The 19,741-nt window shown below is 37.6% G+C and overlaps 1 protein-coding gene and 1 pseudogene across 2 annotated transcripts; one reads left to right on the top strand and one right to left on the bottom strand.

Moving 5' to 3' along the window:
• Window positions 1–5,709: 5,709 nt before the first annotated feature.
• SNURF (SNRPN upstream open reading frame) lies at window positions 5,710–17,234 on the bottom strand. Of its 2 annotated transcripts, none has more exons than XM_061394189.1 (3): window positions 17,091–17,234; window positions 11,134–11,229; window positions 5,710–7,892 (listed from the first exon to the last, which is right to left on the bottom strand). In XM_061394189.1, the coding sequence occupies exons 1-3, from the start codon at window positions 17,114–17,116 to the stop codon at window positions 7,787–7,789; spliced, it is 228 nt and encodes a 75-aa protein (XP_061250173.1). In that variant the 5' UTR covers window positions 17,117–17,234; the 3' UTR covers window positions 5,710–7,786. The 2 variants fall into 2 exon arrangements, with proteins under 2 accessions (XP_061250173.1, XP_061250174.1); XM_061394190.1 differs by having other exon boundaries at window positions 17,103–17,231.
• A 1,229-nt stretch (window positions 17,235–18,463) lies between these two features.
• Window positions 18,464–19,741, top strand: part of LOC133234713 (centromere protein K-like) — a 39,289-nt pseudogene continuing 38,011 nt past the window's right edge.

Here is a 19,741-nt window from a genome sequence, read left to right as displayed (position 1 = left end):
AAATAGTAGATGGAGCCTGCAGAGGAAAGCATGATCAAGCTGCACCACATCTACCATGGTTTAAAACAGGCAGAAAATCTTGTATGAAAAGTACTATTTGAGATACTCAAAATCACTCTATTTCATTCTTATACCCACCAATTAAACACCAAATTTCACTATTTGATGACCTTATCTCCCATTTTTTGCACACCTGTAAGTTACCAGTTTGTTGAATGTAATTTTACACAGAAATTCTTAAAAGTTTCAAAAATAAACTTAATTTTCTATTAATATCCCCAAAACATAGTATTCTCTTTTTCCATCCTTATTCTAAGGTGTTTGATTCTCTGGTCACAAATTAATACCAAGTAATCTCAACTTCAACATTTTGGTATTCCTAAGTTTCTCCATTTGAATTCCTCCTGAGTTAGCCCAGATTTTGCTCCTTGGCTAAACCACCTAAATGCTTTAAACCACAATGTTACCTCCCCCCACCCAGCCAAAGTCCCTTCAGAATAATGCTAGGAAATATCTCTTCACTATGAATGTAATATATTATCACGTACCTGCTTAAGATGTCCTTTGTCAAAAGGTGACATACAACTACTGAATGCTTACATGTATGTACAGTCAACTTTCTTAGTAATCAAAGAAACAAACATTAGAATACAATCATTTCCCCCCGATTAACTTAAGAAAATGCTTCTAATAAGTATGAACCAAACCTAGCCAAAACTAGTAAGTGCTCTCAAACTGCTAATTATATTTAAAAAGCAAACATACACATTATGTTCTTTATGAATGGGAATTTGGTTTTACATAGATGTTCCTGGTGGCTCAGACGATAAAGTGTCTGCCTGCGATGTGGGAGACCAGGGTTCGATTCCTGGGTCGGGAAGATCCCCTGGAGAAGGAAATGGCAATCCACTACAGCACTCTTGCCTGGAAAATCCCATGACGGAGGAGCCTGATAGGCTACAGTCCATGGGGTCGCAAAGAGTCGGACACGACTGAGCGACTTCACTTTCACTTTGGTTTTACATAAAAGTAACTCAGTATCATAAACAAAATCTAGTTTAATTGTACTTTCAACAATGCAAACATTTCAAGTAAGATTGTTGTCTCCATTGTTTTCAATAGAGAAGATTTACAAACAGTAACCTGGTTAAGTAATTTACAATCATCTATTTTCTTATGTGAAAATAAAATCATTTAAATAGTGGTTAAGATCTATGACATAATAAAAAAAAAGAATGGTGTGTAAAACCATAATAGATTAGAAGAGAGTTTAATGAAGTTATACAAATAGTTCAGTAAGAATGGTAAAATGTAGAGGCAGTATTTCCCTACAATTAGCAAAATTTCATGTCAGTTCATTACATTTTAAAGAGAACTTGGAGGGTATTAGGTTTTCTAAAAAAAAAAATAATAAAATGACCATTACTCAGAATCTCTCTCCCAAGCTTTGTTCTCCACATGCAAACTACCATGCATCCTTTGTGCAGCTTTTTCTGTAAGTCAATCCTACCATCAATAAATGTAGTTTTTTCTTTTCCAATCTGGATTCCTTTTATTTCTTTTTCTTCTCAGACTGCTAAGGCTAGGACTTTCAAAACTATGTTGAATGATAATGATAAGAGTGGTAAGAGTGGACTCATCTTATTCCCGACTTTAAAGGAAATGCTTTCAGTTTTTCACCAGTGAGGATAACGTTTGCTCTGAGTTGGTCTTTATTGGCCTTTATTATGTTGAGGTATGTTCCTTCTACACCTACTCTCTGGTGAGTTTTAATCATAAATGGGTGTTTAATTTCGTAAAAGGCTTTCTCTGCATGTACTGAGATGATCATGTGATTTTTATCTTTCAATTTGTTAATATGGTGAATCATATTGACTAATTTGTGTATACTGAAGAATCCTTGCATCCCTGGATAAAGCCCACTGTTGGATTCAGTTTGCTAGCATTTAGTTGAGGATTTTTTCATCCATGTTCATCATTAATTGGCCTGTAATTTCCTTTTTTATGGCATCTTTGTCTGATTTTGGTAACAGGGTGACATGGTAGGGGACTTAAAATATCCCACTCACACCAATGGACAGATGATCCAGACAGAAAATCAATAAGGAAACACAAGTTTTAACTGATACAATGGATCAGTTAGACCTAATTGAGATCTACAGGGTATTTCATCCAAAAAAATAGACTTCACTTTTTTCTCAAGTGCACATGGAACATTCTCCAGGATAGATCACATCTGGGCCAGAAATCAAACCCTTGGTAAATTTTTAAAAGTTGAAATCATTTCAAGCATCTTTTCTGATAAGGCTATAAGATTAGGTATCAACTACATGAAAAGTACTATAAAAAACACAAACCCATGGGGGTTAAACAACAGGCTTCTGAATAACCAACAGATCACTAAAGAAATCAAAAAGGAAATCAAAAAACATCTAGAAACAAATGACAATGAAAGCACAACTCAAAATCTATTGGACGCAATAAAAGCAGTGCTAAGAGGGAAATTTATATACAAGCCTACTTCAAGAAAAAAGAGACATCAAATAAACAACCTAATGTTACACCTAAAGTCAACTAGAAAAAGAATAACAACAACAAAAAAACTCAAAGCTAGTAGAAGGAAAGAAATCACAAAGATCAGAGAAGAAACAAATGAAAAAGAAATGGAAACTACAGCAAAATTCATTGCAAAGCTGGTTCTGTGAGAAGATAAAACTGATGATCCCATCAAGAACAAAAGGGAGAAGATTCAAGTCAATAAAATGAAAAAGGAGAAGTTACAACAGACAACACAGAAATACAAAGGGTCATAAGAGAATAGTACGAGCAATTACATGCCAGTAATATGGACAAGTTGGAAGAAATGGAATCAATTTTTGGAAAAGTATAACCTTCCAAACCCGAACCAAGAAGAAACAGAAAATATGAACAGACCAATCACAAGCATGCAAATTGAAACTGTAATAAAAAATCTTCCAACAAACAAAAGCCCAAGGCCAGATGGCCTCACAGACAAATTCTATCAAAAGTTTAGAGAACACCTATCCTGCTCAAACTCTTCCAGAAAATTGCAGAGGAAGAAAAACTCCCCAAATAAATGTAATTTTAATCCAAATCCACATGAAAGTTTCAGGCCTATAATTTAAATGTTCTGAATTCTGACAGGATTCTCTATAAAAGAGTAGTCTGTAAACTCAGGAAACCTTGGTATATGTTTGAACCACTAGCAATTTCCACTTTTATGATAGTATATCTAAGATGTAAGATCTTCAGCAATCCATGGAGACATTAAGTGGTTATCTGAAATAGGGGGTGGAGTTGGGGAATGAATTAAATGGCACAAAGGGATCTTACTCAGGCAACAGAAAACCCTAAAAGGACATGTGGCAATGGCTGTAATGGCAATCAGCTTATAACTGGGCAAATTTTATGATATATAAAACATACACCAATTAAGCTGTTCTTATACAGTAAATTGTCTGAACTGTCAAATAATCTTCAAAGTTGCTAAGATTACATTTAATATTGCCACTAGTGCCTCCAAAGAACAAAAGCAGCTGAATGTTCAATAAGACAGTATTCCTGGCCCTTATTCCCAAATGGAGACATGCTACTAGACAATGAGCCACAGACAGTGATTACCAGGGGAAAAAAAGAGGGCTGGATATAGATTTTCAAAATTTCACTTAAAGGAAAGAAATGTAATCACAGAAAGGTTTCTGAAATAAAGATTAACATAATAGGCTTCCCTAGTGGATCAGACAGTAAAGAATCTGCCTGCAATGCAGGAGGCCTGAGTTCGATCCCGGCATCAGGAAGATCCCCTAAGAAGGGAATCGCTACCCATTCCAGTATTCTTGCCTGAAGAATTCCATGGATATAGCAGCCCAGTGGGCAATAGTCCATGAGGTCGCAGAGTCCGACGTGACTGAGTGACTAACACTTTCACTTTTCGGTGGGAATCAGTATCAAATGAGCATTTAAGGTGGAAATTTGTAGTCAGTCACCTCCCCAATGAAATTTTATAATTCAGAGTCAGGGATTTTACCTTCAAGTGCCAAAAGATTTCAGAGTTCAGATTTCCCAATCAAACCCATTTCAAATGTTTTATCCTGCTTGGCATTTCAGTGAACACAGACCAAACCAGGTTCATACAGCTTAGCTATTAAGAGATCAACAAATGCAAACAAAGATTTCCTGGTATAGTAGATCAGAACACAAAAGAAAGCCAGTCAGGCCTCTATCTATCCATCTAACCTGTTTGAGGTTCCAAACTCCTCCCACAACCACTATGTTATTACCATGTATAGAAATGCATCTGGGGATTTGAGTCATGGACTAAAGCAATGGAGACCTACAGAACTGGGGACATAAATATGTATTATGTATAAAATAATCCATATAAATAGGAGATAACATTTCACTCAGAATAGGGTTTGACTAATTGGAGAGGTTAAGAATGGGCTTCTCTTAAAGAGATGGACTTGAAATTTAGAAAGCTATACCTCATTCCTAAATTCAGCATACTCTAATCACGAATCCTTGTGAGAAAAAGGAGATGTATTACTTTGTAGAGTGATCAAATGTTATCTCCACAGCAAAGAAGAACAAAATGCTTTAAGAGGAAAAAAAAACAAGAGCAGCAATATTACACTGCCCTAAGGAATTAGCAGTTATAATAAATTTCCTGATGAAAGCAGACATAAACAACTAAATGGTCCAGGTAGCCTGACTACATCCTGGGACTCCTCAGAAAGAGGAGTTCTCAAACTTTTGAAAAGGTGGACTTTGAAATGATTAAACTACATAAATATGTAAAGCTTCCTTAAATCAAAAGATCTGATGGTCAGACTTGGCCAATTAACACACAAAAAATGAGAAGTCACAGAACAATGGTATAGTATTAGTTCCCATTCACCTGATAAAATAGACTCTTCACAGAAAAAAAAAAAATACACAAAATTCTAATGTGAGAAACACAGCTAAGTGGAAACTATTAATCCACAAAGCAATGCCAGTTAAACCAGAGGAAAACAATCTTTCCATTTTGGAAAGTGTTTGTCAAAGGAGAAAAAAGAGACATCAAAGGTGGTACTAAGAAATTATCACTGTAGTAATTATTCTTGAACTTTTGAACTGTGGTGTCGGAGAAGACTCCTGAGAGTTCCCTGGACTGCAAGGAGATCCACCAGTCAATCCTAAAGGAAATCAGTCCTGAATATTCACTGGAAGGACTGACACTGAAGCTGAAACTCCAATACTTTGGCCACCTGATGCGAAGAACTGACTGATTAGAAAAGACCCTGATACTGGGAAAGATTGAAGGCAGAAGGAGAAGGGAAAAACAGAGGATGAGATGGTTGGATGGCATTACTGACTCAATAGTCATGAGTTTGAGTGGACTCCGGAAGTTGGTGATGGACAGGTAAGCCTGGTGTGCTGCAATCCGCGGAGTTGCAAAGAGTCAAAACATGACTGAGTGACTGAACTGACTGAATTATTCTTGATGGTAAATAATGCTTATGATGTTATTAAAAAGCAACATAACAAAACATTTAAGAACTTACTAATTTTTATACCCTGCATACCCAAACTGAATCCTCATCCTAATAAATTTAAAATACCTAATATACAGTATTTTTAAAATGCAGAATATTCATAATAGCATAGCAAACTAGGGGAAAAAAAAACACAAGTACAAAGGAAAAGTAAATCATGAAGGGACCATCATTTATTCATTACAAATGATATTGAGGATTATGTAATAAAATGAAGGAACATTAATGATATACATAAGTAGGGTAGTTTAAAAGCATGATTACAACTATGTTTTCAAAAGAAAAGCAAATGGGTAAAATGAAAGAAAAAAAAAAAATCCCACTATGGTTGAAACATGGCTATTTAAAATCTGTGGTTTATTTTCCCATTTTTCTTGGCTATCACTCATGCTTTACATTTTTATAATGAAAAAGAAAACATTATCAGTTGTTTAAATGTCTTTACCCATTTACATGTATAGCAGACTTTAAGAAGACCCTTATGGCCAAATTCATCTGATTCTCTACTCTGCAATGTTTACTTCATCTACTCTCCTTACAATACCTTTCCCTTTACCACATTCTATAGTACCAACACTCCCCTACTGGCTCCACCTTATGTTTTCATCTTTGAAAGTGGTTCTCTAAGAGACTAGCCGACTTTTTCTTTTAAAGGGAAAGATAATAAATATTGTAGGCCTTGCCTGCCATTCAATCTGTCATGAATACTCCCATCTGCCACTGTACTGTCAATAATATTCACAGGCTGTATGTAAATAAATGGATATGGCTGTGATAACAAAATTTTTATTTATAAAAACAGGCAATAAATGAGTCAGATACTTTACCAACTCTTGCTGTAAAATAATTCTAGTAACTAGTACTATTTAGATGAAACTAGCAATTAAAACTTGGAAAATTACTCTACTTGCAGATCATAATTATGATTTAAATAATACTATACAGGAACTTGCAACAGTATCTAAACTATACTAAAGGGCCAAAGAATTCTTGGTTAAAAAATCAATTATGCACACTTATTCATGTAAAAATGTTCTTACTCTGGGGGACAGCTGAGGACAATTACCAGATTCCACTGTCTGAAATCAATGCTACTGTCTTGCAATCAAGTCCAGGCAATTACTGCAGAATGCTGGGTAAAGAATTTAGTAGGGGAGGATTTTTCCTTTTGAAATGATGGCCATAAACAAGCCTAATTAATTTGAGTTGTGGGGTTATACTCTGAAATAGAAATAAAGAAAATCTAGAAGAAAACTCATCTATAAACTTCTTTCCTCTCTTAGTTTCTGAAAAGCACATATTAAACCCTTTGAATTTAGGTCATTCAAATCTTAAACTTAAGAAAGGAAAAATAAAGTAATCAAAATTAATTGCAATTTTCTAAAAATCTAAGCAACTAACACAAAAAGACACTGTAAATAAATCTACATAACACTGACAAATCATGGGTTAATAGTTTTCTTACACGTCAGATGATCCAAAAAATGGGTAACAAAATATGAGAAAAGAAAACAAAAAATAACTAGTAAATAAGCTTGGGAAAATATTTAGCTTCTCATCTGCTAATGGATGTGATGTGTATTTCTAATCTAACAGAAATAAATTATATGTAATTGACATAATTAATGCAGATGAAAGTGTACCTGGCACTATACTTTCTCATGGCAATAAAGACTAATAATTGATAATATAATTTAGAACATGAACCTTCATTTCAAATTCCTTGATTTATTTTTACATCTGCATATCCAAGGAAATGATCCTATCTAATGATTTCCAAAAAGCAAATTACTGAAGCTTCATTTCAAACTATCAGCAGAAAAAATAAAATTCTCACAGAAAGGAATTATAAAACATATTAGCAGGATATTCAGCAACTATTCATAATGAAATGCTTTTCTTACATTAAGGTGAAAAGCAGTACAAGCTAAATATGAATAAAACTACCTAAAAAGAAAAGACTACATTGTCTAGAAAGTAACTCATGACAAAAGTCTTTCAGGGTGAGAGCATTAAGGTACTGCTTTTACTATTTAAAACTTTCTGCTATGTGTTTATATTTGTATGAAGCCTTTAAAGAAAAGAAATTGAATATATCCCAAATAATTAAATGACCTCCAAACATCCTACCCTTTAATTAGTTGTTTAATCCTGATCATGATTTCATCAGCTATAACCTGTTTTTATTTTTCTCTTGAAATCATCTACCTTGGTGTTCCAATACTGCTTTAACCACCTCTTGGTGTCTCAGCTAAGAATGCCTGTCTCAGTTCTGCCTGGAAATCCACCACAGGTACTTGCTGCTGCTGAGATCGCCTCAGGTACACGTGACACCTAAGACAAGAGCACAAAACACATAAATGAAAAGACATTTGCCTATGTAGTTAACAATGCAAATATGAAAAGACCCTTACATTTAATCCTCAAGGTTCAGAGCATACCATTACATTATGAACAAATTATAAAAGAAGAGACTCTCTGAAAAAACGAAGGTACAAGAACTGATGGATACTTACCCTCTTTGGTGATATTACCAAGGAACTTAAAAAAAGGAAAAAAAGAGCTCTTTTGGTTTAAAATGCCCTATAAAAGAACCAAGAGTATAATAACCATTTCTAATCTGGAAACAACTCTTTAACCCCTAGGGAGGTAGGGTATTGGTTAAGGTATTTCCAATGAGACATTTTAAGATAGCTATTTATGCTGACAAGAAATTACTAACTGAAACAAAGAACTTCCAAGCTACTTAGGCTCTCAGACTATGTAAATCTACCATCCTTTAGTTATCAGGGAATTCTGGAAAAATACTCAACATATTCCTACCTATGAATAGGACTCTATCTGGCTGTGAATCTGATCCTGAGGATAAGAGATACAGGAAATTACACAGGTTGCTGGCTAACAAGACAAGCATAAATAAATCACCAGCCAACAAACTGCCCTCATTGTAAGTATGTGCTTGTATACTAAGTCACTTTAGTTGTGTCTAACTTTTTGTGACCCTGTGGACCTTAGCCCGCCAGGCTCCTCTCTTCATGGGATTCTCCAGGCAAGAATACTGGAGAGGGTTGCCGTGTCCTCCTCCAAGGGATCTTCCCAGGGATGGAACCCATTTCTCTTACTTCCTGCACTAGCAGGCAGTTGATAAGTACATATGTATGAAAATATTCAGTAACAGCTAGAATTGAAAATGGGACTGTGATAAATGGTTTTCCACTATTTCTATACTTTTAAAATAAGATTTTTAACTGCAGTTCACGGGGTCACAAAGAGTGAGACATGACTAAGCAACTGAACAACAACATAAAGAATTAGCCTGGACTTTGTCCATGGTTCCTAGAAGGTAATCTCTAATCCTTTGAGTTTAACAAGTGATAGGCGTGTCTTTGTTATTCCTGGTGGGCCTCAGGGATCACACCAGAGTTAAAGCTAACTAGATGGCTCAGGTTAAAAGCTGGGCTTAGAGAACAGAATATTTATACTGCTTACCTGTTTCTATAATCCACCTATTATCAAAGTGGACAAAGGTGGTTGGGGAAATTATATTATTTTTCCAATGCAAAATTACCCTCAGATTCTAGTTCAGCACCTCCTAGTATTTATACGTAACACACACAACAGACATCAGGAAAATGAAGTTGTCTCTTCTTCAAAAGCAATGAAGTATTTCCATAGGTATGGACAAATGAGTGAAACCTAAAGCAGGCTTTTAGAAGATTACCATATGACCACCTATTATACTGATGATTCACACTAGTGTTACACTGGATAAAGGCTCTAATAAAATATAACAAATGTAACAGAACCTTCACTCACTAACAAAGATCCTCTCCCAAGAAATCTCCTCCACCCATATCTCTGCCGCAATCTCTAATTTACCTCAAGTTATTTCTAGAGATTCTGGAGAGGAAAAAAATGGCATTACCATGTAAAAGAAAACAGGGAAATGCCTATCATAAATTATATAAAATATTCACTCAAAGTATTCCTTTTCAAAGTTTAATAAAGGAAAGAATAACGAAGTCTGAAGAATAAATAAAATAAAACACATGGGAAAATGGAGAAATCTTTTTGCCTTGCCAATAATTTTAAATATGCAAAATACTGAAATTTCCCCACATATTAAATGAGCAAATAACAAAAATAAGATACAAAATGCTACCCACGTTGTATAATAATTTCTGTAAAAAACCATATTTGAAGAAGTGAAATAAAATACAAATAAATATTAATAACAGTTGACCCTTAAACAAAAGTCTGAATTGTGTGGGTCTACTTATGTGTTTTTTCCCCCAATAAATACATTGGGGATTTTTTTTTTTTTGGAAATTTTTGACATTTTGAAAAACTTACAGACAAACCAGAGCCTAGAAACATCAAAAAAAGAAAGGTATGTCATGAACACGTAAAATGTATATAGACATACATTTAACATAAAAATGTTGTTCAGTCAACTGTCTATATTATCAGTAACGCTTCTAGTCAACAAGAGGCCATTTACAGTTCAATTTGGGGGGACTCAAAAGATATATGGGGATTTTTGCCTATGTGGGGGACTGCAACCCAACTCCCTCATTATTCAAAAGACAACTGTAATATTAATTTTCAGATTGACTGCTCCTTTATTCACTGCAATAACTAAGAAATGCAAACAACCTAAATATCCATTAGTAAGATAATGATAATGTTATTATAGAACACCTGACATGGAAAGACTCCCAAGGCATATTGTTACAGAATAAATCTTCTGTATATAAACAAACATGCCTAGACACACAAACACACACACACTCCATATGTGTATACATGAATGCATATTAAAAGGTCTGAAATGATAAGAGATCAAACTACCTGAGGATTTATCTCTGGGGAGAATGGACAGGGAGGGGAATGGACTAGTGATATTTGATACTGTGTATCTCAAAATTACATGTTTTATGAGAAAATTATATTCCTGTATTAGTAACAGCAATACAATTTGAAAAGTAACAGCTTTAGGAAAGAAAAACAATTTTACCACTGATAACTATCAAGATTTGTCGTAATAACAAAGTGCACAAGACCCAATGTAGATTCAATATGTATCATGTCATTGTTATTGTTTTAGCTGCTAAGTTGTGACTCTTTAGAAATATTAATATAGTTTTAATTGAAATGCTCCTTCTAGAAACACATTCATATCCTAAATTGAGAAAAATGTATACATTTTAAATGCATTAACTAAAAAATTTTAAAGACTGCAGAGCAAACATGAATACATAAATTTACATCTCTTCAAAGCACAGAACATTTGGCAAGCACAACAGAAGTGTAACGAATAATAAAGCAGAAACAACTTTAATGTAAGTATGCTGAAGGAGGTAGAACTTTATGAACATACCATGTTACCTACACATTAGCAAAAGTAAAGTTAGGACAACATGGTTATGGATGATTTAATTGCTTTTTTACTGTATCAATATAACATGCACAAGCTTCTTTCATTAATTAAACTCATTTAAATTCCCTGTGGCAGCATACTTTGTTCCACTTTGAAAATGCCCTAAATTGGTTCTCAGGGCCTGACTGTACTCACTCCTGGTTGCTCAGTGAGGCTGTCCTTCTACGTTTGACTTGGACTTCCACCTCTGGTACGTGCTGTTCTGTAGTCCGTCTCAAGTGTAAACGGTCCCTGAGGTAGAAAGGGGATTTGTTTTATAGACCTCATCAATTTCTGAAATAACCACTTACTTAAAGATTATACATGTATCTAGTAAAATGGAATTTTTAAACTCCATCTAATCTAATTAAAGCAAGGTATGGTGATATATACCAATTACAAATCAATACAACTGACAAAGGTAGAATTAAATATTAGAAGATCTTTATCCATCAATGGTCAGAATCTAGCCCAAAACTACTTTATCCCTTTAGATTCCCCTTGACAGCAGAAAACGTCAAAGGAAAAATATCAAAAAATTAAGCAAAACTGTGTATTTCTACATATACTCACATATACAGATATAACACTATATATTTAGATATATTTACACAAAAATAAATGTACATACATCTGAAAAAGTGGCAACATTGATTCCAAAAATGATTTGAAAAATATTTTATTATGATAGATCCTCTGTATAGTGGAATAAAGTATAAAATTTAAATTACGAAATGTCTAAGCAATCTCTTGTGTGAATGCTTCCTTCTTAGAATTTGAGAAACAAGAAATTTTAAAAATGCTTAAAGAAAAAAAAACATAGCCACTGACAGTATAATCCGCAGAATAGCTCACAAAATGGCTGCTCAAAGGATCTGAACAGGAAATCTGTTCAGCACTTGGGTCACAGACTAGAAACTACAGGAACTGAAATTTTAAAATGTCCAACTCAAAACAGAGATAAGGAAAGGCATTTTACACAAGTCATGCAATGTAGTATTTCACAGGCAGATTTCAAAGGACACATTCCAAAAGACAATTTCCTGAACCCATGCTATTTTAGGTTTCATATTAGATTACACAAAATAAACAAAAGAGTTTAACAATAACCCCGGATTTGCTTCAAAAACTTTAATGTTCTAATCAAGCAGTAGGAAAGATCATTAAAAAAAAAAAAAAAAAACCTTTGCTAATCTCCTTGATTTTTGGACCTTTGATTAGGTAATGCTTTCTTAGATTATGACACCTAAAGTACCTAACAGAAACAGAAATCCATAGGATTTCACCAAAAGTGAAAAATCTTTGATTCAAAAGACACTTAGAAAAACAATTAGAAGCATGGGAGAAAATATATGCAAATTATACATGGGATTAAAGTCTTTTATCCAGAATATATATAGTATTAATATTAGTCGCTCAGTCGTGTCCAACTTTTTGCGACCCCATGGACTACATGTAGCCTGCCAGGCTCCTCTGTCCATGGGATTCTCTAGGCAAAAATACTGGAGTGGGCTGCCATTTCCTCCTCCAGATATAAAGAACTCTAATTTAGAAAGAGATAAAGATCTCTTACAACTCAATAATATAGTAACAAAACTCAATTTTAAAATGAGTAAAGGGGGCTTCCCTGATGGCTCAGTGGTAAAGAATCCACCTGCCAAAGCAGAAGACACAAGTTCCACACTTGGTATGGGAAGATCCCACATACAGACCATGAAGCTGCTAAATCCCTACACCACAACTTTTGAGCCTGTGCTTTAGAGCTCAGGAACAGAAAAAACTGAAGCCCACATGCCCTAGTGCTGGCCTGCACAAGAGAAGACACAGAAGAGAAGACCTTGCACTCCAACTTAAAGAGAATAGCCCCAGCTCACCACAACTAGAGAAAAGCCTGTGCAACAACGAAGATCCAGCACAGCTATGAAATAAATAAATTACAAAAAATAAAATGAATAAAGGATTCAAACAGATTGCTTTCCAAAAGCATAAAAATTTCCCTTAACAGAAGAAAAGACGCTCAATATGAGGGTCGTTAGGAAAACACAAATCAAAACCACAAACACCACTTTTCACCACAGGAATAGGATGTGGAGAAACTGGAGAAATGAAAAATGACACAACTCTGGCATTTCTTAAAAATGTTGAGCATATTAACATGTGACCCAGTATTTCCACTCCAAGCTTGGAGTGAAACAAAAACTCAAACTTGAACATGAAAGTTCCTAGCAGTGTTAGTTGTAATAGCCAAAAATAGAAATAACCCAAAGTATAAATGATGAATGCATAAACAAAATACGGTGTGGTACGGTATATATCCATACAATGGAATGTCATTCAGTCACAAAAAAGGATGAAATACTGATACATAAGATGGTAGTTTCAAACATATTTACTAATACATTAATACAGTAAAAGGAATTATAAACCTCTGCTTTACTGTAGACTTCTGCTTTGTCATAGACCACCCATTATGATTAATCAAAGCTTAACTGAGAGTACCCCATTATCCATCCCACCCCTCAGAAAAAATCTTCAGTTCCTTTATGTAACCTGAAGGTCTGTGTTCAATTGAGAAAACAATCAGTATATAAAGGTATCTTTTTCATTTTCAAAGATTTTTAAAGCTACTTGCAAAATCAGTGATGAGCAGCTTTATTTTGAACTTTGTTCTAAATACACATATGTACATTTGTAATGTCCCTAACTGCATTTCCAACCCAGAAGCCAACATTTCAGAAAATTCAGCATTTAAGGAGAAAAAAAAATGCTACATGTACACAATGGTAATTTTTCACTCCAAAATCCCTTTCATTAAAAAATTAATACTAATCTGGAAATATGGGCTTCTCAGATGGCTCCACGGTAAAGAAGCCACCTGCCAAACAGGAGACTCCGGTTCAATCCCTGAGAAGATCCCCAGGAGAAGAAAATGGCAACCCACTCCAGTATTCTTGCCTAGTAAATCCCATGGACAGAGGAGCCTGGCTATCATCCATGGAGTCCCAAAAAAGTCAAGACACGAGTTAGCAACTAAAACAACAACAAATTTGAAAATATACTGAAAAAGCCAAAGATGATGAGATATGATAGGGTTCTTTCCTAATAGTCTATCAAATATTCAGGATTCCTTACACGCCCCTCCCCCCAAAAGTAATAACTCAATGACTAAGATCTCAAGAATGAGAAATAAAAATTAAAAAACACAAAGATAATGTGAGGTAATCCCAGGGTGTGATCTCCCCACTAACATGTAAATCAGTGTCTCCAAAAGCAAAACCTTTAGAATCAAAGAGAATTCTGAGCCAGCCAGCACCCAGGAACCAGAAAATAAAACTTCTTTGCCCACTCGTACTAGCGAAGGATGATGCCTTAACCATCAACAACTCATGTTCAAAGTACCTTGCCTTAGAAAGCAACACACAGTCCTTGCTCTAAACTTCAGACAGGGCTCATATTCCTTTCCCATTCTCAAAAAGCTGTGGTACTATGCCAAATATTCACAAGGCAGGACAGAGACCTTCAAACTTCAGGTCTTTCCACAGGGTCCGCCATATTGAGGTCCTAAGTCAGAGGGCAAGACTACAAAATGGCGGACCAGGATGATGCACTCTCATCTCGCAAAGGGCCAAATGATCAGATGTTCATATTTGAAGCAGTATCTTCCTACAAGCAGAAAAAGAAAATGCAAATCATAAGTATCACAAAATACCAGAGTCCTATTTTTCGAGCTACTAGAAAATAATTCCAGAACAAAGCTTCCAAAGCTTAATTTACATTTCCCTTAATTACATTCTAATGGGGCACACAAGCAGGCGTACTGTTTGTGATAAATGAGTATAAAAGGCAAGCACATCAAAATTCTGCAAGGAAAACCCTTAAAAATGTTCCCCCAAATCAAAGTATGGGAATAGTAATACAATAACCATAGCATTTTGTTAATTACCCCTTCTCAGCGAATATTCATAGCAGCTCCAACTTCAAAAATAATGGAACAAAAATAATAATTAAAAAATCAAGAGGAAGGGGATATGTACACACATAGCTGAACACATTAGCAACTGTGAAGTTGCTGTACAGCAGAAACTAACACAATATTGTAAAGCAAATATATTCCAAATGTTTTAAAAAGTCCAATTAAGGGCAACAATTCACTAATCCCAGATACACCCAGGACTCACATTCTACATTTTTCTCTGCTGTTCTCCTTGAACAAACAAATCATAGACCTCAGTTCCCAAGAGTCCTAGAGAAGTCTTGATCCCCTGATTTAAGGATATTGTAAAGGTAACATCACCAATGGATTATCTAGCGATCAAGAAATAGGACAGACAGGTCAGGGAAATGTAGCTATAGAATTATGTAATCTGGGAAACTGAAATCAGAGATTAAAGGGATGAGAGTTGTCTAAAAGGCTAACTTAATCCACTTAATACAGCAAACAATTAAGACTGCTCACAGTACCACCTAAGGCAAATGAACAAAACTGAAAAAGCTCCTGCACCAGTGATAGAGGCTGTCTTTTAAGTAGAGTAGTGAATCCCAGAATGCACTCACCTCTCTTGGCCTCCAAGCCCGCACCTCTCCCTTAAAAAGGTAAGAGAAGGCCAGGGGCACAGTGCAGCTGCCCTGACATTTCAGGCAGGCACAGGATGGAAAAATCGTGCAACTCTCTGGCCTACCTGCTCCACTCTACCATGGCACTGCAGGGAAGAGGTGACTTATAAGGCAGAGGCTGCCCAAACCTGTGCCCTTCCTCCCCCAAGCCCACTCCAGCAGAGGAGGGAAGAGACAGGGACAGGGGACGTAGATGTAGAGGGTAGCGGGCCACCCCACACAGCGGAAGCTGCACAAATCCCCTCCCCCAGTGCACAGCAGAGGTGGTGTCATCACTGACGCGCCTGCGCACCCCGAGCCCACACCTTCCCTACTGCAGCACCAGGGTGCGGCAGCCTCCCCTCCCCCCCCCCCTTGCCCCCCCCTTGCCCCCCCCAGTCCGCCTCTCCTGCTTTGCGCACGGCTCTCCGGAGGGCGCGGCCGACTCCCCGCCTGCAGGCCGCAGGACCGCCCCTCCCACACTGCGGCACCATGGGGAGGGCCGCGCCCCCACTCCACGCCTGCGCAGAGCCGCACAGCTGCGGTGGCCGCCATCTTCGCAGAGCCGCACAAAGGTTGTGATGCCACACCAACCCCCACACTCCTGAGCTGACCTTCGAAACTCTCGTTCCAAACGCAGGGAAAATGCATGCGAACAAGAAACTCCTCTGGCTGTCACATCCCAGAACCTGGCAGGTCCCATGCATTAGATGGGCTGTGAATACCACATCCCTCCTCTTACACCAAGCTCACAAATGGGAGATATCTAAAGGCATCAAGTATATAAGGACCAGACATTTTTGCAGCCACCCCTTCAATTTAGGGACAGAGTAGTTTTGCTGCACTATTCAAACTCTAAGACCACTACCGGTGACGAGAACACTGAACAGTTCTCTCTTTTCTTCAAACAGATGGCCTCCTCCACCCGCATGCCCCCACCCACTCACCTCTTGCGGCCATGTCGCAAGACTTCTTTGTCATGCCCCCACCATTGCCGGCACCCCACCACCCCAACATACCGAGGCCACAGAGGGACCCCACCACGCTCCCGCGGCCCCCTACACCCCCCACGGGCAGCGCGGTCTCTCGGCCGCCCCCTCAATAAACCGCCACCATGGCCACCGCGACCACTCCGTCGCCCCTTCCTCATCAATGCCGCGGGGACCACCACAACCACTCCCTCCCGCTGCTGCCACACATCAGCACCTCCGTGGACACGGCAGCTGTGGACGCCGCTAACCGCGCCCTCCCCCGACTGTTGCATCGTGGCCAGCCGCGGTCGCGGCCTCAACCACCGGAACAAAGAATCAGAGAATCTTAGGGGGTGCAACATGACGGTGCAGATACCCCCAAGACCTGACAAAACACGGTCGGGAGAGTCAGTCCAGCCCCAAGCCTCCAGAAGTTGTTCCATCCGGCCACCGAACAAAGAACTTGAGAGCCCAGATCCCCAGTAAATACCGAAATACTTCTAGTTCTGGAAGCTCAGGATGATTAAAAAAAAAAAAAATGTTGCCCACCACACGGCTGACCTGGCCCGCTCCATCGCGCCGCTGGCCGCTCCTCAGAACACAACGTCACGCATCTCCGGCTGGCAGACCGCGCTGCGCTGCTCCACCGCCACGGCACCACTCCGCAGACTCCGCCTGAGCATGCGCGGCAAGCCGCCCCGCTCCTGGCGACCAGACTCTGCCGCGCCTGCGCAGTCTGTTTGCCGCAGTGGCGAGGCGCTGCGGCACTGCTGGTGACGCGCGCTCTCTCAGGCAGGGAAACCGGGGATGGTGTCTACCCCACCCCGGTGGTCAAAGTCCTACGGCCTTTGGGGTCGGGGAGCGCTAGGGACCACCATGAGCCGGCAGTTAATGGCTCTTAGAATTGCACCAAATGTTAACAGTTGTACTTCAACCCAGAGTGGTACCTCCCAGTGGAGTGGGAATAGGGTATTTCCTTTTTGTTAGCATTCAAAAGTCCGTACCTTATTCAGGTTTCCTCAGGCTTTCCACTGGTGACCTTATCCTGTTGCAGGGTAACACAGATATTATGTTACATTTATATGTTTTATATACACATATAAAGCAAGTCATGATTTCGTTAAACTTCTTTACTGTGACATTTTAGATTTTAATCTATTGAAAATTTTTTACCATGTTTGTATTTTTACAGTAATGATTGCTTTCAGAATTAAAGTATTATTAACATGAAACAAAATTAATTCTAAGCTCTAATGTACTTGCTGTCAATTTCCTTGACCCATCTTCACCCTTTTCTAGCCTGCTCTTTCTGCCAGTCTGCCCAGACTCCTAATTTCGTGGCTGCTCAATATTCCTTGGTGACTAAGACGGTAAAGAATCTGCCTACAATGCTGGAGACCTGGGTTTGATCCCTGGGTTGGGAGGTTCCCCTGGAGGAGGGCATACAACCCACTCCAGTATTCTTGCCTGGAGGATCCCATGGACAGAGAGCCTAGCGGGATACAGTCCACGGGAGTCACAAACAGTCAGACACGACTGAGCAACTAAGTACTATAGTTAAGAAGCTGGCTTTGGATGGCGGGAAAGGCATGATAGGATCCCGGCATTACAAGTGACACAGAGCGAGTGGCCATTTTGGCTCACTCATTTATTGAAAGAGAATAAATTCCGTTTGTAGGGGTGAGCATTTCCTGCAATTAGCAAGTGAATATACAGAAAAGAAGACTTCCCAGCAAAATGATATCGCCGAACCATTCTTTTTTTTTTTTTTTTAATGTAGGCATCACAATTCAAACACTCAGAGATATGAGTTTAAAAGACATTAAATCTAGACTATAATTATTCTCTATGCAACTGAAACTGGAGTCTGCAAAAAGTGATCAGAGCTCCTACATCACACAATATACAAAAATTAACTCAAAATGGATATGGATGACAGTTCGTTTGTAAGAGTAAAATGCAAATCTCTTAGGAAACAAAGACGTAAATCTGTGTGATTCTGACTGATTCTTAGATACACCAATGCACAAGCAACCAAAATAAATAAATAAATTGGACTTTATCACAAGTACATTAAGTTTTTGCTTGAACGATTACTTAAATAAATGAAAAGACAGCCAGCATAATAGTATAAAAATTTGCAAATCATAATGCTATCTGATAAAGGAAGACTTACAATTAAAAACTAAAAAGACAAAAAATTTAATGGGCAAAGGATTTGAATTTGATAATTCACCCCAAACTGGCAAACAAATGGACAATCACCACATGAAAGGATGCTCAGCATCATTAATTCTTAGAGAAATGCAAATGAATGGCTTCATGAAATACGAATTCACACTCACTAGGAGGGCTACAATCAGAAAGACAATAACAAGTGTTAAGAAGGATGTGGAGAAATTGGAACCTTTCAACACAGCTCATAGGAATGTAAAATAGTGTAGTCATTTAGGAAGAGTTTGGGAGTACCTAAAAATTTAACCATAAAGTTACCATATGTTCCCTCCTAGAGTTCTATTCCTAAGTATGTAACCCAAAATAAATGAAAACACACATCTGTAAAAAGTTGTACATGAATTTTCATAGCAACCCTCCTATAATAGTCAGAAGTGGAAATAACCCAAATTTCTATCAACTGGTGAATGGATAAGCAAAATATATGGTATGGTGTAACTACAATAGAATAGCATTTGGCCATTAAAAGGAATGAAGTATTGATTCATGCTACAAAATGGATGAACCCTGAAAATGTTAAGTGAAAGGCTGTATTCTTTTATGTGTCCATTAAATGATTGTTCAAAATAGGCAAATCCATAGAGTTGGAAAACTGATTAGTGATTGTCAGGAAATGAAAGAAAGAAAAAATGGAGATGGACTGCTAATTGTTAAAGTGTTTCTTTACAGAATGATGAAATGTTCTGGATTTGGATACTTGGGAGGGTTGTAAAACATTGTGAATACATTAAAAAGCACTGAATTGTGCAGTTTTTAAAAGATTTTCTTGTATATGCATTATAAGTTAATTTCTTTTTAATCCCAATTGAGGGACATTCTACAAAATACCTGACGAGTAATTGCCAAAACTGTCAAGAACATCAAAAATAAAGGCTGAGAAACTTTCTGAGTCTTATCATAACCAAGAAGAGCCTTGAGACAGGAGTACTAAATGTAATATATCATCCTGAATGAGATCTTGGACA

This window comes from Bos javanicus, chromosome 21 (assembly GCF_032452875.1).
Source record: "Bos javanicus breed banteng chromosome 21, ARS-OSU_banteng_1.0, whole genome shotgun sequence".
NCBI lineage: Eukaryota > Metazoa > Chordata > Mammalia > Artiodactyla > Bovidae > Bos > Bos javanicus.
This window is presented reverse-complemented; position numbering and strand designations above follow the sequence as displayed.

Bases quoted from the DNA above. Each gene is read 5' to 3' on its own strand.
- SNURF (XM_061394189.1), bottom strand. From the start codon at position 17,116: ATGGAGCGGGCCAGGTCAGCCGTGTG. The intron at 11,230-17,090 runs GTGGGCAACATT...TTTCTACCTCAG, and splicing joins CGGGCCAGGTCAGCCGTGTG to GGACCGTTTACACTTGAGAC. The intron at 7,893-11,133 runs GTGAGTACAGTC...CTCTTGTCTTAG, and splicing joins GCCTCACTGAGCAACCAGGA to GTGTCACGTGTACCTGAGGC.